The following is a 27,512-nucleotide window of genomic DNA, read 5'->3' on the forward strand; positions in this document are numbered from 1 at the left end:
CTGATGCAGCACTGAAGACAGGTTGTCTTCATCATCACTTTCTGTTACTTCTTCTGCAAAGTGCATGAAAAAAATACAGCCACGCTGACTTTCTTGCGCACACCTTTCATAGAGACTGGCAAGCGGCAGCTACAAAACAGGTTTTCTTATGCAGTATAAAGAGTGGCTTTAAGGTGAAATTACCCGCGCAGGCTAGCATGTATTAGCCTGCTAAAGTTAGCAGTAATGCATGCTACAAAGATGTAAAAAACCTTAGCACGAGGTGATTGATGTCTCCAGTCGTGTTTTTGCAATTTAAAGATACTGTCTTGATAAAAATTAATTGCAGTATTTTCCTAGGTAAAACCTTAAACAAGCGTGCTTAGCTATTGACAGGTTTGAAGCTCGCCCAGCATAAATTATTCTTCTGTTGCTATCAAATCATGTCCAAGTGTAAGGAAAAAACCCTCAAAAGTTTGGAAGAAGCTGTGACTTCTGAATGCTTGAAATCATTGTAGTCCAGAGGTAAAATCAGTGGAGACAGCACTCTTACAAATCACGACTCACATGAAAAATGATTACTCTCTTGCCAGTTTAATTATGTTAATTCATTCTAAAATAATTTAACTGTGAAACAGTAATGGAGTGGTACGGGGCTCAAAGGGAGCCCTTTTACCTTCATCCTCTTCATCATCTTTCAGCAGAGCTTCACGGGAATACATAGTCCTCCGGAGATTTGTTCTTTCCAAAACAGTTTTTCTTTCAATAATAGTCTCCTAAAAAAGGGACATTTCATGTGTTTTCAACCAGAGAATTAATAAAAAATTACTAGCTGTGACAAAACTGGTTTCCAATCAGAACATCAGAGAAAAATAAAAGTGAGAATCTTCCAGCAGGCAGTCATCAGTGATGGATTTGCTACCTCTTGTGTAAAACCAAAGGACATAAATTAGATATCTGACATTAATTTCAGGTTGTCAATCCCAGCCCTCCTGGAATCTTAACTTGTACAGACATCCCTGAATTAAAAAGAAATAAGATTAATATCTCATTCTTCCTGTGTTGTAGTACTAACGAAAAAACACGTGAATGATTTAGAGAGCTTGATATAGGCACATCTGGAAAACTTCTACTCAATGCAATGAGTAAATTCAGGCATATTTATAGAAGCCATTGTCAGTATAGCACATTACCAATCCTTTCCCCCTAAAATAAGCCTATTTAATATTCCTTAGACAAGAATATTTTGATAGGGCTTCCTATCAAGAATGGATCAGAGGCAACAGTATCAAGGAGATATGAGATATCCAGATGAAGGAACGTTTCTTAATAGATAAATAATAATGGTAATAGTAGCACTACATTCACACTGAGTTAAGAAATCACACACAACATGCCAATCCTTGCTTTCAGCCTAAGAAAGAAAAGAAACTTGTCGCATTTTTTGCAAATGTCAATTGCCCTGCCCATCAAACACCTTTTCCAGCTCTTGGTCTTGTCGATTCATTAACGTCTTCCAGTGTTCAAAGAGCTCAGTCTCTGATTTCTGAATGTCCTTGAGTGTTCCTTCTCTCTGAATGTAACCATCTTTCATCGCAATTATCTAAAAAGTTAGAAACACAAGAGGTGAGATAAATAGCCATGTATCTCTATTTATTTTAAAGCTATGTTGCTATATCTGGACACATTTTTCTCTTTTCTTAAACAAAGAATATTCTGTGAACAAATCTGTCTTTTAAAAAAATCTTCTCTCTTTTAAAAAAAAAAAATTCTCTCTCCGCTCTACCCCTTTTACTCAAGATGCTGCAAACCCAGAAACTTCCTGCACTTCATGTTTTCAGAAAGAAAGGCTGCTTTTAAGTAAGAAAGAATGGGGTCCCCACCAGCAAACAGGAGAGTGCATTACTCTTCCTAAATACAAGTCATTAGCAAGATGAGATTTTAGAGTTCTCTTACCTCCTAAAAGGAAAAGGCTTTTAGCAACATACTGTGCGCAGCATGTTTTGCCCTCATTCAGGCGATTAGATAGGAGCATGCTGGCTCCACCGTCTGTTTGATATCATGGACCTGATAAGGAAAAGCTAGGGAAGGGAATTTGAATCCCTAAAGCTTTTTTCATGGTGTGAAAAAAAAAAGTATATATTCAAGACAACGTTTGAAAGGTGTGGTTTCCAGGTTTATATCAGTGTAGCTACATCATATACACAGTGTAACTACCTTCACTTTAGATCTGACAAGAAGAATTGGAAAATGAGGCATGTGGATTGTAAACCCACACAACATCATTAGAAAATAGTTAATGCAGTATTTAGTTTTCTCTCTCCCTGGAAACGCAGAAATTTCCATGGGGGGGTGGGAGGGAAATGATTTATTCTACTTATTGCTAAGAATTTACACCAGAAGAAAGGAAAAATAGAGCAAACAAGGACCTTTTTGTGGTTAATTTATTCACGAAATCTGTACTTGGGCTGGACCCTGAATTCTTCTGGAGTTTTGCTATGAGGATTTAGGAGGGCCATCACACATACTCATATTATATTAAAAAAACTTAGGAAAAAGCCCTGAACTATCTCTTAATAATTAATTTTTAATTATAAACTTAATTAATACAAATCCTTCCTGGCCTACAGGCTGTTTGGAACAATATATTTCACAAAACATTACTGAAACCGAATTAGAAGATAATAAAAATAAAATAACTCTCATTGAGCATCTCACACATGAACACGTGTCTGATATTCATAAAGAAAATTAAAAAGATTACACTGATACAAGGCCATAGCTGCGTATATTTAAAAAAATGCCAATATATAACAATTGAACAAGAGGTAGCCAAGATGGAGCTCATCGGGAGGGGAAGGAGGCAGAAAATTCCTGTATCCTGAGAGAGACTAAAGGGAAAACCAGAACTGTGTTTAGAACAGTAGCAATTCTTAAGGGTGCATAGCTGAGTGACAAGGTCACAGCAGACACCATAAAGGATAAATGCTGCCTACCCAAACCACGATCAGAACAAGATTAATGTCTGTCTGGAACTTTATAGCAAGCCAGTATGAAGAACAGAAAGCAGCGAAACATGATTATTTCTTGAGACAGAGCAACTGTTGCTGCAGTCTGTGCAAGATGCAAATGACAGAGAGGTCCTGCTAGGAGGCATAACTGCAGTCATCAATCCTTGTGGGTAAGAAGACCTGTGATGTTGTAGGTGGATAACTGTAGGAGAACTAAGTACAAGGCCAGTGTGGGAAGAAAAATTCAGCAAAACAAGCCTCCTTACCCTACGTGATTTGCTTCATCTTTTAACATTTGCAAACTCTTACAAGAAAGCATACCTTCACTTTTTTCTGTACACTACAAGATATAACAAAGAAGCCTAACAAACCAATTTTGCCAACATACAAAGGGTAAAGATGTTCTTGATACATTATGTGCTAGTACTATCTGCATGGTAATACTGGGGTTTTTTTCCTTCTATTTCCATGCACCTCAATATCCATAAACACACCTTCTTCTGTGACAGCACAGACAAATTCCTAGAAACATCCCAGCAGAGGCAAATATGTTACTCAAACATTCACTGTTTTGAGATAAAAAACAATGAGCAAAAATTTCCAATATAACCAATGGTTTTGGATACTCAATGTATTTTATATGCAGCCTGCTTTCATGGGAGTATTAAGTATTGGTTCTATGAAAATCCATCCTATTCAGGTGTTCTAAGATGAGAATCCCAAAATTATGGCACCCCAAACTCACTGGCTAATTTTCAAAAGATCTTTATTATTTCTCTTCTCACTGAACTACCACTTAGTGGAAAGATGAAGCGAAAGCCGTGTTTGTAGCCACATTCCTTCTGCCTCAGAAAAAACGGGAAGAGCTTTCTTACCCAGTCAGCATGGGGTAAGTACTGCAGCTTGTGAGTTACTAGCACAATGGTCCGCTTGTCTTCCCGGAGCATCTTCAGGATCCCTTCTTGCATGAGATGGTCACTTAAGTGGATATCCAGTGCAGAGAATGGATCATCCTGTCACGAGGAAAAGAGGTCAGCTTTTGGAGCCAGCATTTATGGGGTTTAAGGAAACTGACAGATTTTAATACCAGTAAAACCAGTTAGATCAACACAGACAATCAAAAGAGGCCATCAGAAGATCAAAGTGGTTCTGAGGAACAGTTTTCTTAAATTACGTAATGACAAACCTTGAACTGCCTTTTTGCAGTGAGTGCTTGGACACACGGTAACGTCAGCTGTGTAAGTGCTGTGATTTCCTGAGGCTTTCTGGGAACTGCTCCTCTCAACAGATGTGTTTGACAGCCTACGTAACTGCAGTGCATTGCTTCTGTCAGACTCAAGACAATACAGCAATGTCTGTCTGTGGCATATGTCACACAAACTGCTCCGGGGACAGTAACAAAGAGCACATTTTTATTTCCCTTGTACATAATTGACTTCTGATTTTTTTTTTTGATCCATAAATCAAAATTCTATTAACAAAGAATCACAAAAGGAGAAGTATTGATCATTTTGATGACTGCTCAGATGCTTGATTTATGAGCTAGATTATCTTATTGAATCAATGAATTATACGCAATTAATTTAGGCATAAGCTAATCTGTACCATCTTCTGGGGGACCTGTTTACCTAACCTTATTTATATGGAATTACAAATCTATTATTTCTGCTTGCACTAGTGATACCGGCTACAGGATTTACTTAGCGTTATGATTTCATATTGTTATATGACACTAAACCCAGGCTTTCTTAAAAATCAAATTTTGCTTTCTTTTCTCCAGATGTTTGCTGATAAAGTAGGGTTGAATTTGAATAAATTCTGCTTTCTGAGTGATATCATTGCCACCAGTTAGTTAGGGAGAGGTATAAGCAGAGAGGTCAGTGCTTTAGAAAACCCCCTTGAACTTTTATTCCCTTCAATTTTGCAACAATTTATGTGGCGATACATACTTCAGTATTGTTGTTTTCACCTATCTACAAACCCCAAAATATCTGAAATCAACAGCAAGATAAATATGACCACTGAAATTCTAATAAATGGGAGCACCATAACATAGAGCACTTTAAAAGTGCTTTTGAAACTCATTAACTTCTGACTGTGATACAGAATTTATTCTCAAAAACGTGTGTGCAACTGCGTGAGCACTGTGCTCACTGAGCAAGGATGTTCGTTGTCAGCTTTACTGCTGCGCTCTTCTCACCCGGCACAGACCTAAGCATCGTTCTGAGCCCCGAGTCTGTGCACAGCCACCGCGCGTGCAATGCTGCACTTCTGGGGGCAGCAAGTGCCAGTTCGCAGAAGGTGACATTGCACCGCAGAGTCAGGCAAGGCACCCTGCGCGATTATGATGCATCAATGACAAGACACCGGAAAAAAATCAGTTAATGCTACAGGACTAGTCCAACATGTGACAAATAACACATGCTGAGTGAATGAATGTAATTAAGAATAAAATATGTCATGAATTATCACATGACCCTTTTTCACACCTGCAACAATTACAAGAAGTTTAGAGAATACAAAACATTATTGAACACAAGATGCACGCTCATGAGACAGAAGATTCATAACCATTTGTTGACAAGATCAGTCTTAAAAGAACTGAGCCTTTGCAAATACTAACATACAGGATTCCTGATTCTTTCTTAAAGATTAGTAACTGGAAAAAGTTTATTTGTACGTGCTTTCACATTATCAAACCGTAGGAGAACCTGCTACTATTAGGAGGTTATTGAGTGTCTGCACAAAAGGACAAAAGTGACAAAACAAAGTTACAGCCCAATACTGGATTTGCTGATTTGCAACACCTGGCCCAACTGCTCTCTACCCTCCTGCATTCTGGCCAGTGCTAGGAGATGCTCTGCACACGAAGCAAGCACATATCGATGAGCCTAATTACAGGGAAAGATTTAAGTAACCTCCCAGACTTTTAGGGATGACCTCTAATGTGCACAGCTTTCCTAATCCCATGTGACTCTCAACTCGCTGTCGTAACAGATAGATTCAAAGCTCCTTTAAAACTGAGCTTAAGCAGGAAGCCCTAAATTGGAAAGCCAGCAAGCTCACTGCTAGCCAGTGTGTAGGATGCATCCGTTTTCCCACCTACTAAGTTTTCAGAGCCCGCTCTCACTCCTTTTTCCTTAGCGCTTCTGTTGAAGTTGGGACAGGATATACAACAAGCAGTTCAGGGTGGGAAGACAGCTTAGTCTGTTGCAGAAAGGAAACACCCCAGACACAGGACAACATTAATTTTAGGCCTGAGACAGCTTAGGAATTTTAAGAACACAGCTGAGACTATTGAATTTCTAAGTACCAAAGATAAACACAAGGGTCAAAAAGAAATTGCAATAGACCGAGAGGGGAAGCATCAGCATTTCAATTTGTATCCTAGTGTCTATGCGTCTGTCTGCAGCATTTACAAAACGCTTCTTACCTGCAGACAAGCTAACAGGGGATATACAATAAACAACGCACATTTGGCTTAGCCCTGTGAAGCACAGTATTCTATGCGTGTTACCCGTGAAATACTCTAAACGCTCGCATCTCATGCTCGTGTTTGCAGCATAAACATAATGGCACCTACTCACCAGGAACACAACATTTGTCTGCTGGTAAAGTGCTCTTGCCACACTGATACGTTGGCGCTGCCCTCCAGACAGATTAATACCCTGGAGATAAGCAGGAGAAAAACAATCACACAGTTATAAGACCATCAATCGAATATTCATATTTTGATCGGATTATCCACAGAAGACTTTCTGGACAAAGGAACCCAGAGAAATTTTTCAAAAGCGTGGGCCTGCAATTCAGCTGGGACACAGTACACAAGTTGTTAGAAAAGCCAGAGCACTCTGTCCAGAGCTGTACTCCATACATACCAGAGGGACGGGAAATGTTTAATGGTTTGTAGTGACATAACGGTGTAGGTGGCACAGATATTCTGCAGGCAGTCTGAACTAGACTTCTACTCAAGTTAGCCTTATGACTCTGGTTGTGTCCTGTTTTTTCCTTATTTTTATTTTTATAATTGTATGCTGGCATACTGTATCAGCTCCATTATATACTGTAATCAGCAGTTGCTAGCTAGGAGGCCAGACCACACTGAGGTGAACATTACCTCGTTGCTGTTGTACTTGTTTTCGGCCCCTAGTGCCTTGCTCTAAGTTACTTACCCTTCCTGTGATCTGCCTGCAGTTTCACAAACACCTTAAGCTCTCATAAGCCAGTTCAGCTGCCAAAAGATGCTACCGCACCCTCTCCCTCTCCTCCACTTCCCTCCTGCAAACCCCATTTGTTTGGCTACACAATTAATTGAGTTAGGAACTAATCCATTTAAAATGAACATGGTAGGCAGTGCGGAGATTAGGCATGGAAATGTATCCTTAAATGGATTGGGGGGGTGGGGGTGGTGGTGGTGGTTTGCTGTGGTTTTTGATTTGTTTTGGTTGATTTGTTTGTGACAGTGCCAGTAGATGCCAGAGTAAATTGTGTACAAATTTGTGACTTCTGTTTCCTTTCTTCTCCCTAATCTTCCCTGATGTGATAAAGCTTAGTTTTCTGTTTATTAAACACCTGCTCTTTTTTAAATGAAGGGGCTCTAAAAATCTGTGAATTGTTTATTTTTATGTTACTTCTAAAGAAACAAAACGCTGCACTGTGAAGTCAGGACATCTGAGACAGCAGCCACAGAATTAGCCAAACATTCTGATAGCAGCACATTTAAATTATTGCATCTCACATAAATGACAGTGTTTCCATGTTTACTGAGCAACGAGCTTTCAGACTAATGACCCAAATGTACACTCAACTAAAAGATTACCTTTGTTGCCAAATAACCGGTAAGATTTTAAGAACACAACAAAATAATAAACCCCCCTCTATATATTTAAAACAAAAATAGAAGCCTGTAGCTGTTTACTGACCCTCTCTCCAATCTGGGTTTGGTCTCCATGAGGGAGAATGTCAATATCGGGCTGGAGGGAACAAGCATCAATTACTGCTTTGTACCTGCGGAAACAAAAAAGGTAACACAAAATCCACACAGATACTGCTAAAGAAGCACATTTCCTACCTGCAGAGGAACAAAAATTAACCAGCTGGAAAAATCACACAGTGGAAAACGTATTTGTTAGCCACTAATTGTTCTAATGGGATCTCTTTCAATCACAGGCAGGTAAATAATATTTCAGCTAAGAAAAATGATCTTAGGTCAGCTTCCCAATTAAAAACACTGAATAGTTAAACCAGGCAAAACGAGCACAACTTCTTCCATGGTATATTGTTAGTGTTCAGCAAATAACTTTTTTCATGCCTAAGGGCCTTTGTTTCTTGTTTCAATACCCAAGGATAACAGAAAAGATGTGTGTAGGATGTGACTACATAGCCAACCACTTTTAAGGGCAGGGGCATCGAATACCAGCAATTAACATTTTAATATTTTAGAATGTTGGGTGGGCGTTTATACTGAATGAAAAGGCAGCCCATTAATCCTTCACAATGTACCAAACACTGAAATGGTAATAAACAACATTCCCGCTCCCAAATGGCCAATGCCCTTCTGAGACAGTTAGGTATAAGAGAATACTGCATGCTGCACAAACACGGTCCTGGGAAATGAAAACACTTCTGCATTTAAGTTCCAGTAAGACCAGAACTCTGTCCCTTGTGTCCTACAGGAAAAACACGGTCAAAGGGGCACCACGCAGAGCTCACGGTCTTCAGTCATGTTCAGGCAGGTGCACTATGTTTGTTACTAGAGGGAGAAAGGGACCCACCCGTGAACTGAGGCCTACGCAACTCCACAATTTAGCGAAAAGAGGAGTAAAGCATCTAACAGCACTGAGACCTGTTACCTCTGTTTGTTAAAAGGGCTTTCAAATGTGATGTTCTCTTCCACTGTGGCATTGAGCAACCAAGGCTTCTGTGATGCATAGGCTACTGATCCTCTTTTCCTGGGGAAAAAAACCAAACAAACCCAGAGTTCCCAGCTTACCAGTGCAGTAGGCATTTGTGGAAACCATTGTCTTATAAAAGAAGAAACTGGTGATAAGTCTTCAAAAGCACTCTTTCATTTTTGTTCTTTAGGACAACCAATAGCTCTCCCATCAAAGAAATGCATGAGATGCTACATTTCCAACAGAATACTGAAATTGTTCACCTAACTGAATTTCAGTTTGTTCCCTTTTTTTCTGCTGTGCGGTGGGTTTTGGAGATGCTAGCTCATTAAAGCTGCCTCTTGAGCAGTGCAGATGGCAGGAAGAAAATTACCAAAGACTGAACCCCAGCTCTGTTTGGATAAGACTAATAAAAAAAAATATGTATGGCAGATCACTAGTTAGGCAACAACTTTCAGGAGGAACATTCTAAAAAGATATTTTAAGGGGTTTAAAAAAAAACAATAACTCCACAATAAAAATAAGGCAATCTCACGCCCCGCCCCAACATATTTATTTTCTCCATTCTAAGAAGAGAAATTGAGTCGTAAAGTAAATGGGTAGCCATGGGTGAAATCTTTCTTTGTCTATAAAGACAAGAAAAGAAAACACAGATAAAAAATATTTGCTAAATTTCTGCCCATTCTAAGAAGAGAAATTGAGTTGTAAAGTAAACGGGTAGCCATGGGTGAAATCTTTGTCTATAAATACAAGAAAACAAAACACAGATAAAAAATATTTGCTAAATTTCTGCCTGTGGAATTGCCCCCATAATGTACCGTCAGAAGGGTATGGTCAACAGGGTCTCATCATGGATATTTTACTTCATAGCGATCATTATTATTACTATTTAAAAATAAAAGTATCTTCCCGCCAGTGAAGTAGCAGTGCTTTTGCGGCTGTTGCGCACTAAGGACCTCAGTAAGGCAGAGCTGGGAGAAAGGCATAATTTTTTATTAGAGCAACTGATACTGTTGGAAAATTCATTGGCATATCACTGTTTCTCCAGAAAAGGGCCAAAAGAGGGATCACATGCCTAAGAGCATGGCTGTTTTCTTTCCAGCTATATCAGCTAATCCAATAAAAAGATAGGACCTCTCACCCAAACGTAGTAGCCTTTGTCTGCTAGACAGCCATTACAGCAGCCTCTTTCTAGTTGGACCTGAAGGCAATTCAAACCATGAGCCACCAAAATACACTGGACACTTTATCTTGTTTTTAATCAGGAGTTACGGTCACTTGCCCTGCTTTCAGGCTTTCACCAAGCTTGCTTAGAAGTCATTATAGGATCCAATTTTCTTTGATGACCTGAAAGACCACACAGTTATGCTACCCTGCTAACATGCTTCCAAGTTCAAATGTCTGATGGCTCATTAGAATTTAATTATTTTTTTTATGAATTATCTTTATTGGAAAATGAAACAAAAATTAAAAAAGAAAAAAAAAAAAGACAGAAAAAAATCCTCTAGGCAGCCCAGCCCACAGTCCCAAAATCTAATTCAAAGAGCATTCAGTTCTGCCTCAAGAGGGAGGCATTTTTTCAATTAGTATGAAATTCTCATCCTAATAATTTAAAAAAATTGCTCTGAGCATTCCAAGATGAACCTGTATTCCTTCCCGTGCTTTTCATTGCTTGAAACTGTGCCTTTGCTGCTCTTAATTCTCAATGTGATTGAAAAGTTACTTTAATTTATTTTTTGAAAATGACTAGCAAAGTTTTGGGGAAAATTTGTACAACTCTTGTAAAAAGTGTTCTTTTGTTCAGTGAAGATACAGGCACTGCCAGTAGGACGCACTCCATGCTGAGAACAGCACAGTGCCTAGGAACACCATTCACACTTGGCTTACATTCTGCTTTTAGGCCATCAGTGAGAATTAATTACTGCAAGGAATTTGGGAACAAGCAATGAGCTTGCCAAAATTCATTATGGATTTAGAATTTAGTAAACCCCTCTTAAATTAATCTTAATCACAAATTGACACTAGGATGACATATAGATCATATTTTGACATAACCAAAAAGCTTGCAAGTGCTTGATCATATGAGAAATCTATGGCGTGTTTACAGTGCTTCTTACAGTAAAGAGGCAGTCAAACAAAGCTCTTACTGAAACCGAGAGAAACACGTGGCCAAAATCCAGAGAACAAAATATTCTGAAACAGAGTGTGCAACACTTGCTCTGAAAGCCCTGAACCAGCCCAAGGTTTCACACTTAAAAGACTGAATGCAAACAAATGGCTTAGCAGACAAAGACTTATGAGAATTTATTCTGCAGGTGGAAGCAATTGCCTCCTACTCCTAGTCTGCACAAACAAACATGTATTTTCATCATGGAGCGTAATTTTTTTCCTCTGATAACACCAGATTGACTGACCATAGCCTCTTACTTATAACAAAGAGGCAGACAGCAAAATCCAGCCTTTGAATAAATGGGGAAAACCTTCCCTGAGCTCCCTGTGGGCATTTTGGCCAATACAGGATGAAGCCTGCCTGTTAGTTTAGAATCAGAAACAACATTGTCAAGATTGTTTGTTTAAAGTTATTAATCTAACTCTACCTTCACATTTCATCTTGTTCAGTGCAGCAGACTCAGTATGCGTTCAAGAGCACTGAAAATAAGGCTAGTTAAGGGACATTCATATATGAATCTCTTAATAAGCCTGCCAAGTCTGAAATGTTAGTGATTTTTAAAAGAAAATAGATGCACTTAAAATGCAATGGAGTTATAACAGTAGAGGAAATAAATAATACATTACAAAGCCTTTCCTGTGTGTTTTGGATTGCTGACTACAGTTTTATCTTGATTATTTTGCACAACTCATGAATCTCTAATATCAGTCAACAACTCGAAATCAAACGTTCTCCAGACATGAAAGAAATGTGCACTGTCCTGTCCTATACTATTACTGCATGAACAAAAAAAATACACTTCTATTATTTTCAGCCTGGTGGTAGGTAACAGAACGTTCTGATATTGCCAGTCCTGAGTATTCAGGAGCACACATTTTTGCCGTTACTAAACTGCAAGGGTCACTTGCTTGGTTTTACTTCTTCATCTTGCAATAGCTGCATACAGATCTTCATCTAGCTGCATACAGATGACCCATATGCCTTCTAAAGAGGAACAACTCATAAAGTGCAGACACTTCTGAAGCATGTTCACAGAGTGGCTGAAGTTGGAAGGTACGTCTGGAAGTTCCCATTAGTTTTTAAAGTGTTGTACCTGAATTCTGTGTCAACGGGCGATTCTTTCTCTGGGCTGCAGAAAACAAACACAAGGATTTTGGTTAGGTTTTTTTTTCTTAATTCAATGATTTTAGACAATGCAAATAATATCTTAAAGTACTATCACTATGCTATAATTAAAAATTCAACAAACTGACTGCATAACAGAAATAAAACTCTCTGTAAGTATGCTAAAATTCTGTACTACATGAATTGACCTAAAAAACGTGTGGTTAAAGATTCAGTTTTGAGAAGCACTAAACAACCTTGTAGAAAGTATTCAACACCTGCGAGCAAATGCTCAAGACTTTGGCTCAAAATACTCTCTGTTCTGAGAACACCAAAAATGTTCTACAGGACGCCAGTGCAACAAAACCACCAGACATATTCCTACAGCACTTACCCAACATAACTAGGATTCCCAGAACCTATGATAACGTAGGTAATTGTTTCATACAGTCTAATATTCTTTCCTACTTTTTAATATGCTTGCCATAGTTATGCACGTCACTGTTTGCTGTCCATCCCCATAGCAGTTTCAAACATGTGATGTCTAATTCCGATCAGCTTTTTCTTGCATCTCAACGGGTTCAAATGATTTCACTTTAACTTGGCCCAGGAATTGCAGTCTCTCTTGTACATAAAGCACTGTGAGATTTCCAGGTATCTTTTACCATGAGACTTAGTCATTAGATACATGAAACTCCCTCTCATACTACATATGGGTGGGAGCAGAAGCTTTGCAGGACTTAGTCTAACAACCACGTAAGAAGTCTGAGAAATAAGGTAAATGGGAGAGAAGAGGCTGATAAATTTAAAGAAAAGGCAGTAGAATAGTTGGTGCATCACAGAACCAAGAAAATATTCTGGTCTGTCGAAGACACACAGTTTTGCATAAGTCAAGAAAAGGGATGACATGTGACGTTCTTCCTCTGCTGATTTCAGTAACAAAGTGCTTGCTGACTTCAGCAGGGATAGGATTGTCACTTTTACAGGGTTTATCATTCTGGAGGTTTGTGTGCCACATGAAAATGACAACCATGCCAGAAAGCTTTGCTCTCAGTTGATTTGGTAGATATTCCCAAAATCCAAGCTGAGCTACGTTAATCAGGTAAAAATAATTTCCATGCAAGGATCCTTGGGCAACAGATGGACTAATCTGCTACTCCCAACCCATCTCAGTTTATGTGTGCCTGAAGAATGCTGGGTGAGAAAATAAACTCCTGACGGGGTGTGAAAAATTAAGAGAAGGGTAATGGGGAGAATTTGCTTTAATAAATGAAACCTTTAAAGCAATACTTGATACTATTTTTTAAAGTGCACCATTAAGGAATAATCTGGTTCAGACTTTAAGAGAAGGATTTTCAAAGACATAAAGGAAAGTTAGGATAAGATTTTCCAAATCGCCAAACGGCAATGTTTTCATAAAAGAAATCCAGCTCTTACCTTCCTAAGTCACATGGGCAGTTTAAAAAATTGTATCCTAAGCTAATTAATGCAGTGAAAGTTTCACTGACTTTCAGAATTCTGACTCTGAAAATCTCAAGCATAGATTTTAAAAACCTTTGGTTCCTTCTGTTGCAATTGATTTAGTAGAAAGAACAATAACTGCATAAAGTACCATACCTGGCATCTTCCCCCGTCTCATTGTCAGCAGTACAGCTGCATCACAAATAGAAAGCAAGGATTGTTTACTTAAGTAAGCACAGGCAATCTGCCCCAGAAAGAAAAACCATTAAATTCTACTTAGCGCACAGACTGCAAACAATATTTATCAAAGAGCTGCAGCACAGCATCTGTTCCTTCTACACAAACTGACTCGATTTTAGCAGTCAAAAAAAATTTGGTGACAGGGCTTTTTTTGCCCGTATAAACATTTAATTGGAGTCAACAAATAAAATCACCTCCACTCTGTCCTGGAGGTGCTAACAGAACTGAGAAGTCCTAGTGTGACAAGAATGCTGTTCCATTAAAAAAGGGACATTTTGGGGGAAAACAAACCGATAATTTGTGATACTGTATTTTCCCATGGCAGTAACTGAAGCATACAATGGGTTAGTTTGAAGCCCAGATCCCACCTTCATTTGACTTGCAGCATGCCGCATTCTGTATCAGCCCTATCCCAGAAGGATGTGCCTGCATAAGTTAAGTGCGGGAAGGGCTGAGGGACAGACAGGTTTTGTTTCTGCTATTTTTGAACGTGTACCAAGATGTTCACAGACAGAGTTGTTCTGACAGCGAGACTGGCCATACTTATTACCCATCCTAAATTTAGTTCCATTGAAAAGAATGAAAAATCTGCGTGTCAAGTGGTATGGAGGAGAAACAAAGTTTTTCATGCTTTAAAGAGAACAGTCTCATTAACTTTATGCTAACGCCATTTGCTTGTAAATATCCAGGAAAGAAAACTGTACCTACAGTTTAAAAGGTTGGTTTGAGGCACTTCCAAAAAGTTCATGCATATTAAGCAATGACCATACCTAAATTCAATTTACTGTAGAATTTGAGAGTGCCAGCCAGCCACTAGTACCTTAATTCCAAAGGTCAGTGGACCGAACAAAGCTTTGCCGTAGTTACCTCACTGGTCATTAGTGACCGTGTGAACTTAGTGGCACCTTGTTCAAAACCCTGTGAGCCTGCTGCGCATCATTAAGTAGCAACACATTCTTTACAGAAACTATCAAAGGGCTGAAGTAGGGAATATCTTTTCCAGCCCTTCCATGCACAACACAAGGACCCTGAACAATAAACATTGGTTCCTGCTTCATGGACCACCCCAAGGCAGGCCAGGCATCCATCCTACTGGGAACACCCTGGGTAACTTGCAAGGTGTAGCACTTGTGCATGACAACAACTCCCTCTCCACTGTGCTCTTTTCCTACACCAGCCTGCGAGACAGGCAGAAAACTGCGTGGCCCACATAATCCATCAACGCAGCTAAGCAGAGATCAGCCAGGGCCCCTCATGGCTAGCATAATTCACCGGTGCTTAGCGCAGGTGTGCAACTTTGCTCCAGTTTCTCCTGAGAAAGCAGGGCCAAGTGCCATGCTCCCAGGGCACGAATGATTCTCAGAGTCACACGAGGTGCAGCAGTGCACAGCAATGTCCTGACTTCCTCTGTGTTCTTCTGCTATACAGCCACAGGTGCCACAGTTTTCAAATGCAAGTACTGGTAGATCAATTCCCGGATCTGTGTTTTTGTTCTATCACTGGAAGAAATTAGTTCTCCATTTGGAGGTTTAGCTCAGCATTTTCAACCCACTTTTTCCCACTTTGGCTTTAGTTCTATCCCTCCTTTCCCCCTTTTTCCTGTGTACGCCTAGCAATTAAGGATGCATTTATCTCCTACCAGTGTTGAAATATCAAAGTAATGTATGCTGGATAATGAGGTCTAGATCTAATTTTTCAGGGCATATGGATGTCTAAAGATGCAAATAAGTGCCCACTGAGATTTTCAAGCCTTCAGATCTCTATTTCCAATTTAAATACAATAAAATTAAGTACCTGCATGTTTCTGAAAATTCCAGTAAACGCGTATTTATAAAAATCAATTTACTCTTTAGGCATCAAAATAATTCAAAAAATATTATTTGATGAAAACAGTCAACTCCACATCAAGTAGAAGAAAATCTACTGTTAGCAACCTTAACAAATCTAGCACTTTCTTCACATTACAAGGACTCTAGACTCACATGGGAGCATATATGTCCTGTTCAGAAAGAAATGACATCATTTTGTTTGAGCAAACTATTTCTCATTTAGGTCAATCTTCTGACATTATTTACTCCAAAAAGACTTAATACTATAAACTGCTCCCAGGACTTGAACCGGGACTATTTAAAGGGAGACACTGCCCAGAAAAAATCAGCATGGCATATACTATAATTATTTACTCAATAACCAGTCAAATCAATACTATTTACCATCTGTTCAGAATGTAAATAATAATTTCTCTATTTTTGTTAATATCTAACCATTTTATAAAACATTTTTGCTGAGATGCTCCCAGCCTGCTTTGGACAAGGGGCAGTAACCTGAGCTGCATCTTCCAGGCACACACTGTAATACGAACAACAAAATCATAAATGAGCCAGGGCTCACTTCTGATTAGCCAATTCCTAGCCCATGAATAAATTAGATTTCTTTTTAAGGTTTTGAAACAAGCAAATTTTATAGGAAGCAAATGAAGATTATATACAGTTAATCCTGTTTTATCAATAGAGCATGGAGGCACACAGGAGGGAAATGACTTGTGCAGGTTATCCATCAGATGAAGGGAAGGGCCAGGAATAGAATCCAGATTTTCTGAGTACTGACTGACATGTCAGCAGGATGTATCCTTCGTCCTCATAGCTGTGACCTTGGAGGAAGGGAAGGGGAAGGAAATTTGGAATGAAATAGTTCAGGACTATTCTGTAACGTGAATGACTGAAGCCATGCATTTGTCTCATCCCAAAGAGCTGTAACAAGGATCTTGTTGATTTTGGTGACACATTTTATTGCCTGAGCTAAGGCTATGAGCTCTGGTGATTACTTGATAAGACTGCTCTCCTTGGACCTGGGATAGTGTTGCATGTACCTGGTCAGGCATTAGTATTTTCTTATCAAATTAAAGGAGCTTTCATCTGATAGCTTTACAACGCAGGTGTGCCGCCTACACTGACTGCATCCATCATTCTGAATAGACCAGTGCACACGGCAGCAGCTCTGAAAGATGAGACAAAACATAATCTGTCCCAGTGCAGCCAGCACTTACAGTGCTAAGATTGTTTCAGCCACAAGCCCCTTTATACATATCTGACAGATAGCAAAGCAAATGTGGTAACAACTGAGTTTTACCTTGTGATACTTTGGCTCATATAGAAGACACGAAAACCAGTTCTGACCTTTACACTGTTGTGAAGTACATACTTCTAAACAAGTGCTATTTAAAAACACAGTCTAATCAGAACCATCATGTCATCTGTTTTAGGTTAGCATCAGACATTCAAATTACACTTCTTAATCATGTTATGTCATCTGTAAAAAATTACAGCCTTGCTGAAATGAAATTAGTTCACCTAATAAGGCTGCAGGGATTCTGTATGGTTCCTCACCATAGTCTGATTTCCTGCTTAGGGAAGTATGCTTTAATGTATAGATCACCACATTCTGGGACTTTGGCTTCTGTTCTTGTCTCCCTCACCAGCTGAAAGGGTCACCTTCCTATGTTTCATTTTCCCCCCCTGTAAAATAGGGAACCTTCCTTCCTTGTAGTATTACTAGTAAAGCATGTGCAATTCTGAGTAGTGTGACTGGCTTATGCATGAAGGCTTAATAAGGATATAAATAATGAGGATATAAGTAATACCTCACTACAAACACCCAAGGAATTTGTGGGAATTGTTTCACAAAATCAGTGCAGAACCCATTGGCTAACAGCGACCCTCTGTCCAAGAGAGTGTGTGGATTTGGCTTACAGTTGCACTGTTGTTCCTTTGTTCCCATTCAGTTGGAAATAAAAAATTGTTTCTCTAGGTCCTTCTACAGTTTGTCAAGCTTTACCTAAAAATAATTGTATCCCAAAAGGCAAAGTATAGTCTGTATGGCTAGGAAGTCTAGTACTGTAAAATAAACAAGCCAAAAATGTTCACACACATTGACCAGACAGATGTACTAGAAACCACATTCAGGAGTTGCAATATATTGTACCACCTGTCATTTAGTCTGAGGGCCAAGACACCAAGCCTTAGCAGTACAGCATTTTTTTCCCCTTCCTTTGTGGCTAGTACAAAAGTCAGAGACAAGTATAATCTACAACTGGCTGTCAGAGCGCAGCTACTGTGTCCCCTTGGCCAAGGAGGGAAGGACACGACTATCTCCCTCTTGTCAAATCAGGCAGGACGCACTGGGGGAGTACCCTGAGGTCACCGCCACTACAAAAAACCTCTTCAATTTCTCAGGCACTAAACCAGTGCTGGGATGGAGCATGCAAGTAAAAGCATGGCCAGGGACCACTCCTGGTGAGCCAGTACCTCTTTATAGTTCCATTCAGAGACAAGAGCTCAGGCCTGAAAATGCAAATGCCATTCTGTAGCAGCACAACGCTTCAAGCTAATTAATTCTGATTCCAAATTAGCTATGATTTCATTCAGGTTATGTGCTGGAGTGCAGAACACCCAAGTATGGTTACCTATTCCTACTAATGGAACAGATAGCTTTTTTGACCCTGGCTGGGGGTTCTTTCTGATGTGCTCCCCTACCACATAGGGTACGGTTTTTATCTTGACTGTACACCTACAAAAACCCTGACTCCACAAACAGGTTCCCAGGATAGATTTTGACTTTTTTCCACATTATGACTCAACTCAAGCTTGAATTTTTAAATAGCACTACCTGCTCCAGAATATGTTCCCAGAGATCTTCTGCATCTCACCAAGTATAGCTAGCAAGAGAGATGACTTACCGCAGCCAACCTGTCCTACAATCATTGTTAGCTGACCTGCAAGAGAGGAAGGGATATGTAAGCTGCTGATTTACCAAATGCTCATGGAAAAACATCTTATTCTCTGTATCTGATGTCATTTTGTACCTTGGGGGATGCGGATATCAATGTTGGACAACGCTGGAGGACCTTCAGGTGTCCAAGTGAAAAATCCATTTGCGATCTATGCCAAGATGGAGAGAAATAATAAACAGAAAACCAGCTTTAGAGCCGACTTTTTTTTTCAATACCAGAGACACTTCTTCTATTTCATTACACTGAGCATAGGAACAGAGTCAGTCCGCTCAATGCAGGAAACTGATCTTCAAGTGTCTCATTTTGTAAAGGCCAGTATTCTGATGTGCAAGAATCTCCAAATTCAAACAAGCACAACAATTACAAATTATGGAAAAATCCCTGAGGAAAAAGAAGTTGCTGTTCAGGGTTTCTTTTGTTTTGCTATCTGTAAGGTAGGCACATGAAATAAGTGAAACGATTATGACAAATTATATATAGGGTCATGTTTTGCCCTCTGCAAAGCACTGAATGTCACTTGAGACACACTGCAGCATATACAGCAAATAGTCAGTCCAAATTCCAAGCAGATTTGCAGAACTTTCCACAGAAATTAGATGGTGCTGCCTATTACAGTATTTCCCTTTGTATTTCTGATATGATTCTCAGATAACCTAGGCTTTGCTAGATACAAAAATCTTTTCACTGAAAAAGACTAAACCCAAGAAACAAAGCCTGTTCAGAACTTTAAATGGAGATTTCCATGGTTACTGTGAAAAATAGGAAACAGGAGACAATTTTAAAAGGCCTGTATTGATACAGAACCCTCTTCTCTCACTTTTTCAGAGCCACTGAAGCTTTCAAAGCCTTTCAGCAATGCAAGGTACAAGATTTTTTGATCTGAGAAGAGTGAAATGGGACACTTTTTTCTCCAGGGTAAGATAAAAGTGATACTCTTATCTTGGGAAATAACCTGAAAAAATGAGCAAAAGCAAGTGCAGCGTTTCTCCCTCTAGATTACCAAAGGCAGCTAGAGGATCCTCTCAAAAAATGCCCCTTCGTGGGCAATGGGCTGCAGACAGCCAGTAACAGCAGAAGTTCCCTGACCCAGGTGCCGCTGGTGACAATGATGTCAGCAGATGGAGCCAAAGATTATAGCTGGTCCTGGCTTTCTTGTCAAGACCTTATAAATACTGTCCTGACAGAGGTTACTGCTCTGGCCTCTCCTTTGTGACAAACTCCTTTGTTGTCACTCCAGGCTGTCTTTTTATGAAACATCCCACCCCAAACCCTCTTCAATATTCCTCTCATTTCCTGGAAGTCTATTCAAAAAGGATCCTGCACTGAAGGAGCATGTCAGATGACAGCCTCTAAAAAAAAAACCAAACCTGAAAGCACTACCAGTTGTCCTACTTAGTCCCATGAAACTGAATTATTCATCCTCTTGTGTCGGAAATGCAAATGTCATAGCAGACTGCCTAAATAAACAGCATCATCACTATAACAACCATCAGGATTTTTATTATTTCTGGTCATTTCGATAGTAAATCAAGAGCAGCAGTCTTCAAAGTGGCATGGGTAATTTTAATTTTTTCTTCAAAGTTAGGTCTTTGGGGGTTAGTTTTTAATTCCATCTTGAAAGGCTACTAGGAATTCCAAAAAGGCAAGGGAAGACCCATGACAAGATTATTTTAGGAATGTCTAAACCAAATTCTTTTAAATTTTCTTCATACCATTTTTCTGTACAGACATTGGAAATGGAAGAAAGAGGCTGGCATACATAAAAGGTTGGGATCTTTCGAGGTTCCTTCCAGCCTGGGCTGTCTGTGTTGTAAGTTGGAAATTTTTGTCATGAGAATAGGGCTAATGACGTAAACACTTCAAACAGAAAATTACTGAGCGAAATCTAGAGGGATATACACAGCTAATCACAACATAGATGTCAGCAGTCAACTCTTGAAATGGAAGACAGAAAAGAAAAGTGGAGGTTAATCTCTGACATGAGCACAAGTGTCAGACAGTTCACATCAAATGCTGGTTCTTGAATTTGAAACTGCCATCAGAATACAAAAGTGACTATTAGTGAGCTATAGTAACAGTGTTATTAGAGTGACCTTCATATCACCTTTACACAAAAATCATCTGCTTCTGTGATGTTAATGGGTCTTCTCATGTGAGAGCTGTAATTGTTCCAGTCCTCCCTGGCAGGCCTCTTGCGATTAATAACTTTGAGTGGCTGTGCAAAATCAGAAAGACAGGAATATGCAGTAATTGGTGGCAGTACCAGCAAAATGTCCTAAACACAAGCAACCATGTTATGACCTACAAAGTTCAGGGTATTAAAAAGAGTTTTTCCAATTGCAAGAAAGAATCAGTAGGAATTGGAAAAGTAAAATATTTATTCTCAGTACAGATTACTCCAGCTGCTTCATCTGCAGTTAAACAGAGTTACTCACCACCGCCTGGTATTTGCTATGATTATCTGCACTTCCTAGCTCTGCAGATTTATCATGTTCTTCTCCGATCTCTTCACTTGACAGGAATTCACTCAGCTTCTGCACACTGAAAGGGAAAACACAGAATCATACCACAACATGGAATGCAAAACTTTTGTTCTCTACAATGTTTACTATAGAGCATCCCTTCTAGTATTTCAACCACTGTCTGCTGCACAGTTTGTTTTCATTTTGTTACAGACGTATAAAAAGGTGCAATGAGAAGTTACTGCTAGGAAGTTGACAAAACCTGTTGTCTATTAACAGCTATGACATTTTAATGGTTTGTGCAGGTGCTTCTCAAGTCCTGTCTTTTCCGATACCACCAGGAGATAACACAAAATATTTTTTCAGGCATTTGGTAGGATGTAGACCAGCTACAATGGTAGCTCATTTCGAAGCCATGTGCTCAGGCAAAGTTCATGTCATTTATGTTACAGATGTGTTGCAGTCAGTTCTACTGAACAGTCTTATGAGCACTAGCAGTCTGATGAAATCCGTACACTGTGAGCTAAATTCAACCAGCCATGATGAAATACGAAGTCTATGATGTAACATGATGAAAGAATATACCTTAACAGAACAGTGTTCAACAGATGAGATATAAAAGGAATCCCAACAACCAGCAACAAAGGAGAATGCATAAAATCTTCCCAAGCTACTTAAGATTTAATTAGCTAAGAGATAATGTGCCTTTATCATGACATTTAACAGATCATGACATCAATTTTATCTTTGTACCTGACTTTGTAAAATGTAGGTCTAATCTACTCACAGGGACAGCAAATGAAATTTGTAAAGGAAGTGGATTGAATCATGAACTCAACATCAAAGGGGCTCAATTAGCTAGAAATAAGTTAACTGACAGTCGCCAAAATTATAAAGTGCCAGAAGGCCTTAAGTTCCTAAAAATAAATCTATGGACAAGGAGTGAAAAAACTGATTTCAATATTTAGCCTTAGGCTAACTGGGGAGAAACAGGCAAACGATGCCACTGTAGCATAGTGATACGTGGCTATCTGTTAGTATGCAAATCTTAAAAAATAAAAATACCCCCCCCCCAGCATTTATTTTGCATTCCACTGCCAGGGATTTCTTCTTCAGAAGGAGACTTCATTTCCTCTAAGTACCTCATGACATACGCCACTGATGCCAAAACACTGCTTGGACCAAGGCAGTACAGGACTGCCTAAGGCAGACTCCCCGTACAGTTAGCACTTATCCCACAGGTAGAGATCAAAGCCACCTGGGGCCTCCCTAGGAGAGAAATGGTTCTAGAGTTTTTCTGTCAACCTGCCCACTTGCTAATGGCAGCTGAGGACTAAGAGATAAACAGTAGGGTGAATTTAGCTAGAGGAGGCACTACAGTCTAAGCAACTGAAAAGGAGAAGAATAACTATTTGGAATGAGACAAAAGGATTAATAACTAATTCAGACTCAATGTTAGACTGAAATTCCTTAATGGGAAGGTCTGTTATCTCAAAGGAAGAAATGAGAAGCCCTGTCACTAGAGATGTTTATATCTATTTGCACAAAGCTCTGGAAAACAGGGCTAGGAATGATCTTACCTTTTTAGTTCAGTGAACCAGATGTTTAAAAGAACATTTTAAATATCTTTAAATGGGCCAAATGATGGTTTAGGTGCTGCCTATATGGAGTTGGCATGTGGCCGCACCTACATTCTCTATGGGGAAATGACACTGACATTTGGATAACTGCTTTGAAGGCATAAAGAGCAGATAGGGGAGTCCCCTGTGTATCTGCTCCAGGGTCTGCAGGAGAAGGAAGAGAAGACCCCAAACATATTTTTGGACCACACATACCCAAACAAGACCATGTCTCTATTAAGCCATTCAACAGTTTCTGCCCTCTGGTTGCGTACCAAGGTGGCTGTACTCTAAATGCCAAGACTTCCCTCTGCAAGCCCTCTGCCCAATGCTCTGCTTCATTCTGGAATTGCTGATCCTGTGGCAATTACTGAGGAAACACTGTATAGCTGTGAGAAAATCTTTTGATAGAGGCAGCAACTCATATTTCAAGATGCCACACCGTTCTATACTCCTAAAGAATAAAAAAACCTACGTTCCTGCAGAGCTCTCGCTGACATTGCAATTTCAGTATTCCAGTATCTCCACAGGGGAGCTTATTTTTAAGCCACAGAATAGACATATTGATTAAAACATGGTTATTTGCACAGCTGACTGAAAAAGCGGTTTCATATTAAAGTCAGTAAGATACATAATGCCACTCTTGCTACTTGACCTTTGCTGATGGAAAATTGTACACTGTATCCTTTGTCCTTGAAGAACTCACATTTAAGAAATACATCGATTGGCTGCTCGCTTTTAATTTTCAATAACACAAACGCTCTACGTATTAAAAAAACTTTTCAAAGAGATTACAGAATTTCTCACCTTCCTAAAGACTTTCCACAGTTCCCACTCTCAGAAGCGAACACCCTAACACCATAACTTGGACAGTCTGCAGGGGCCCTGTGTAGAACAGCAGCTTTAAATCTGTTTTACCATTGGAATCAATCACACAGTTCTGATAGTGTCAATGACAATCCATGAGGATGCTTTGCAGTTGGGCACATGTGTAATGATTAAAGATACTGACAAGTTTATTTGTGGAGATTATTGTCCTTAATAACATCTGGCATCAGAGACTGTAGCCAGTATTAACAGAGCAGGGGTTGTGAAGTGCCCAAGATGCAAAGCCAGTAACACCCTTGTAGTATCCTTTATGGGCTGGTTTCACTGCTGAATCATCTGCTGCTTCACTTCGTTCCTTTCTGTCTCTGCAGAAGCAGCTGTCTTGTACCACTTGCTAAAACCCATTAGAATATCTCAGCCAAAAGAAAGCTTAAGTACAACTTTACCAAGGCTTATTAGGTTACCTTTACCCGGTCTTACTGATCAGCTACTTAATAGCAGGAAGGTGTAATAGCAGGACACAGTTCTAGCCAGTAAACATGAGTTGTGCTCATTTGGCACAAACACAGCTTTCTAATAACTGTCTGCTTTTTCACATTTACCAAACTAAGCAAGAATGTGTTTGCATGGGTTGAAAATATCTGGCACATGCTTCCGAAATACTGCACTGAAGGATGGGGTACTCAGAAGACACATCCAGAGTAGCACCAGCAGTAATGCACTCGAGAACACTGCTTGGGTTACTGTGATACAGCCAGCCAGGAAGACAAAGATCATGTCAACTTTGTTACAGAGTTTGAACACAGAGATTCCTGTCTGCACTACAAATGGCAGGGCAATGGCCTGCTAACTAGGTGACAACTACAGAATAACTCATCAAGAACTCTGGGCTAGCAACAATTAATACGTGGTTGGTACTAATTGCTTTAGAATTGTTCCTAGAGCATTAACAGGCACACAATTCATTTGCAAAGAAATCCTTAGACAAGCCAATAAATACGCATTACCAGGGCCCGTGTGGACGCCCAGATACTTTGCTGGCTGCAATCTTAGGATGACAATTTGCCATGACTCTAGGGGGCTACCACAGCGGCCGAGAAACATTTCATGGCAGCCGCTGATGCTCTCAGATTTCACGCTTGTTAGGAGAGAGGGCACAGCTGTGATTTTGCACTGTCAGGGAATTTCAAAACAGCGAGGGCAACCTCAGCCTCCTGCTGTAGCCTCCTTTCCATCTCCAAAGTGACACAAAGGCAATTAAGCAAGGGCTGGTGCCCAGTATCTGTCCCATAGTTTAGACAAGCTCTTAAGACAGCTATACTGGAGGTCACAAAGAGGTCCAAATAAAGACGGCCAAACTCTTTCTTCCTCCCCTATCAGTCAGGTAGAGTCACAGTGCATATGAAAAGCATTAAGAGGTTTTTACACAAATCTGTTGACTCTCAAAGTAAAACTCACAGTGAAGCAGCAGTTCTACTGGTTGTTATTTCAGTTTTTGAACACTCAGACTAACATGTTGATAAGAAAGTAAAAATTCATCAAGTCTGGAGTAGACGTTTAGTTATTAAATTACTCTCACACTTAACAGTGATTTTGATGGGGTTTTGTTTGTTTATTTAAGTCTCTTAACCAACAGGCAACCTCGCAGGCAGAGGGGTGCAGGCTGAGCACAGCCTAAGAGATACACGCTGAAACACGTGTGCTCTGTGACTAACTTTTTCCCTTCTACATGCTTGATGGAGGGAAACATTCAGGTGTTCTACAAAACTAAATGTTCTGTAAGTTTTCACTTCCTTTCTTGTTACCACATATATGTTGCATGCAGTACCAACACAGCTCAACCCATCCTACACAATGAAGTCCACAATGCTACAACCAAGGGAACCATGCAAGGTAAAAAGTTGGGAAGCAATTTATAACAAGAGATAAATAATCAATAAATAATCACACTATATCTCAACTTACAATTGGAAAATGAGCAACAGACACATTCTCAAAAGTCGAAGAAGTGGGTAGCAAAGATATAATTTTACAGTTCTCACCTTACTAACGCTTTGACAGTGGATCTAACCACACTGGAGAGCAGGAACAATGGAGACACCAGGATATGAAACAGGGAGATGGAGGCAAATGCCACGGATGGGGAGAAGTCAGCCTTTCTTGTCAGATGAGCGTGGACCACAAATGTCTACAAAGAGACAGACATCATGAGCAGCATTTTGTCATGAAGAAGGAAAAGCACAAAGACTTCATATTTTGTACACATTTAATTTACAGAATCTTAATTTATACTCTCTTAACAGTTTGGGGGAGCGCTGCATACTCTGGGCTGCTTCTGGTCACAGACGACAAGTGGGCATTTTCCATTCTCTCCCAGAGGAATTGCAACTGTGTAGCAGGTTTGCATCCTGTCCTCCTCCTTCCTCATTTCCACATCACTTATACTTGAAAATGCAGTTGTAATTAACACTACTTAGAAAAGTCCATACTTACTATAAGTACAGCTGCAATTGGTATTGCTGCATTCATAAAGACTGTGAAGGAAAACACGTAGGAACATTTAGAAACAATTTCCATTCAGACATGCTAAATGTTAAAATACTACTAGCACTGGTTTACAATGGTATCTTCTATGCTTAAGATAGGAAAAACGCGCAACTATCTACACCCATCAGTACAATGTTTTAAAATGCTTACAGTTTACCTCACAGAACCCAGCAGCGCACCCTAGAAAAAGATGACTAATGTACTGCTTTTGAGCTGCCATCAGCTCACGCACAGTTCAGGCAAGGGATGCTGCAGGTCTCCATCTTGTGACAGGCAGAAAGGCTGAGCTGGTACAAGGCCTGGTGGGCGACCTGAATACCTGGCAGTGGGAGGGAAGGAGACCCAGCGGAGGCTGCACAGGTCACAGTGCTGGGTCTGCCCCGCAGGCTGGCTGCACGCCTGGCTCTGCCCCACCCTGCAGCCCTGTGGCATGACCTCCCCGGGAGAGCCACCAGCACGCATGTCAAGTCGTGATCCACTTCTGGGGCACCAGGGCTTTGTGGCCCCCTCACGTTTCAGGATGCCGTTCAAAGGGTTAGGAAAGATTGGCAACCTTGCACTGTATTTTTGACTTAGTTTACTCTTATGGAGGATTTACTCTTAATTACTACTGCTTTATCAGGCTTGGCTACTTTGTGAATGTCCTCAGGAGCTTGATACATGTTCTAATGGTACCTAAATGTGGCAGAGCTTTGATTTCAGCTGGGTCTTGAGTTATTAAAATGCAAACAAGAATCAGTTTCCTCCTTGACCTCAAACAGCATCTGTCTTGGTGCCCTGGATTCCCTCACTATAGCAACTCATACACTACAGCATTCACAGGTTATTAAACAGGTAGACGGGGAGAGGTAAGCAAATACCATTTCTGTATAGGGATCTCTTTTAGATCCGGCAGGAATGTGGGTTATGGATGCAATAACCACCAGTTATCCATCTGGGAGCTTGAGTCAGAACCAGAGCTATGATCTTACCCCACATGTCTGTCTCCTCCATCGCAACCTGAGGGTATTACTTAATCATCACCTTTCCATTTTGACCTTCTCTCAACTTTATTTCACGAAGTAAACAATACAAAGAAAGAATATAGAATCTATAGCTAAAATAGAATTACAAGATCAGTACATGTGTAACAGAAAAGGAAGAGGCTAGCCACTTCTTTTTTGCTTAAACTACGCCTGCACTTTTTTCCTACCAGGTATAGCAAATGTTCAGGCAGTAAAAGCACTCGCCAGTTACTTCATCTGAAGTGAAGCATCATCATTTGACCAACAAATATTTCTGGTTGACAGTTTGACCATCCTTTTCTGGGCATAAACCCCTTGAAGAACTTAACATACTGCCAGATGTTTCTTTTTCCTACGTTTAAAAGGTCTCTAATCAATCCTGTAACATACTTGTAAACTCTGTA

At 40.0% G+C, this 27,512-nt stretch overlaps 1 protein-coding gene across 1 annotated transcript in view; it reads right to left on the reverse strand.

Annotated features, from left to right (window-relative positions):
- Window positions 1–27,512, reverse strand: part of ABCC8 (ATP binding cassette subfamily C member 8) — a 107,541-nt gene that overhangs the window by 39,454 nt on the left and 40,575 nt on the right. Inside the window, 15 exon segments of the mRNA XM_035891035.1 lie at window positions 1–53; window positions 656–755; window positions 1,457–1,582; window positions 3,866–4,003; window positions 6,578–6,658; window positions 7,913–7,997; window positions 8,843–8,941; window positions 12,148–12,183; window positions 13,776–13,811; window positions 18,525–18,630; window positions 18,721–18,796; window positions 20,753–20,863; window positions 21,084–21,189; window positions 25,600–25,745; window positions 26,051–26,091. The exon segment at window positions 1–53 is cut by the window's left edge and continues 3 nt beyond it. Coding sequence (XP_035746928.1) covers window positions 1–53; window positions 656–755; window positions 1,457–1,582; window positions 3,866–4,003; window positions 6,578–6,658; window positions 7,913–7,997; window positions 8,843–8,941; window positions 12,148–12,183; window positions 13,776–13,811; window positions 18,525–18,630; window positions 18,721–18,796; window positions 20,753–20,863; window positions 21,084–21,189; window positions 25,600–25,745; window positions 26,051–26,091 — 1,340 coding nt within the window.

The sequence above is a fragment of the Egretta garzetta genome, unplaced genomic scaffold, assembly GCF_000687185.1.
Source record: "Egretta garzetta isolate BGI_Z169 unplaced genomic scaffold, ASM68718v1 scaffold133, whole genome shotgun sequence".
Taxonomy (NCBI): domain Eukaryota; kingdom Metazoa; phylum Chordata; class Aves; order Pelecaniformes; family Ardeidae; genus Egretta; species Egretta garzetta.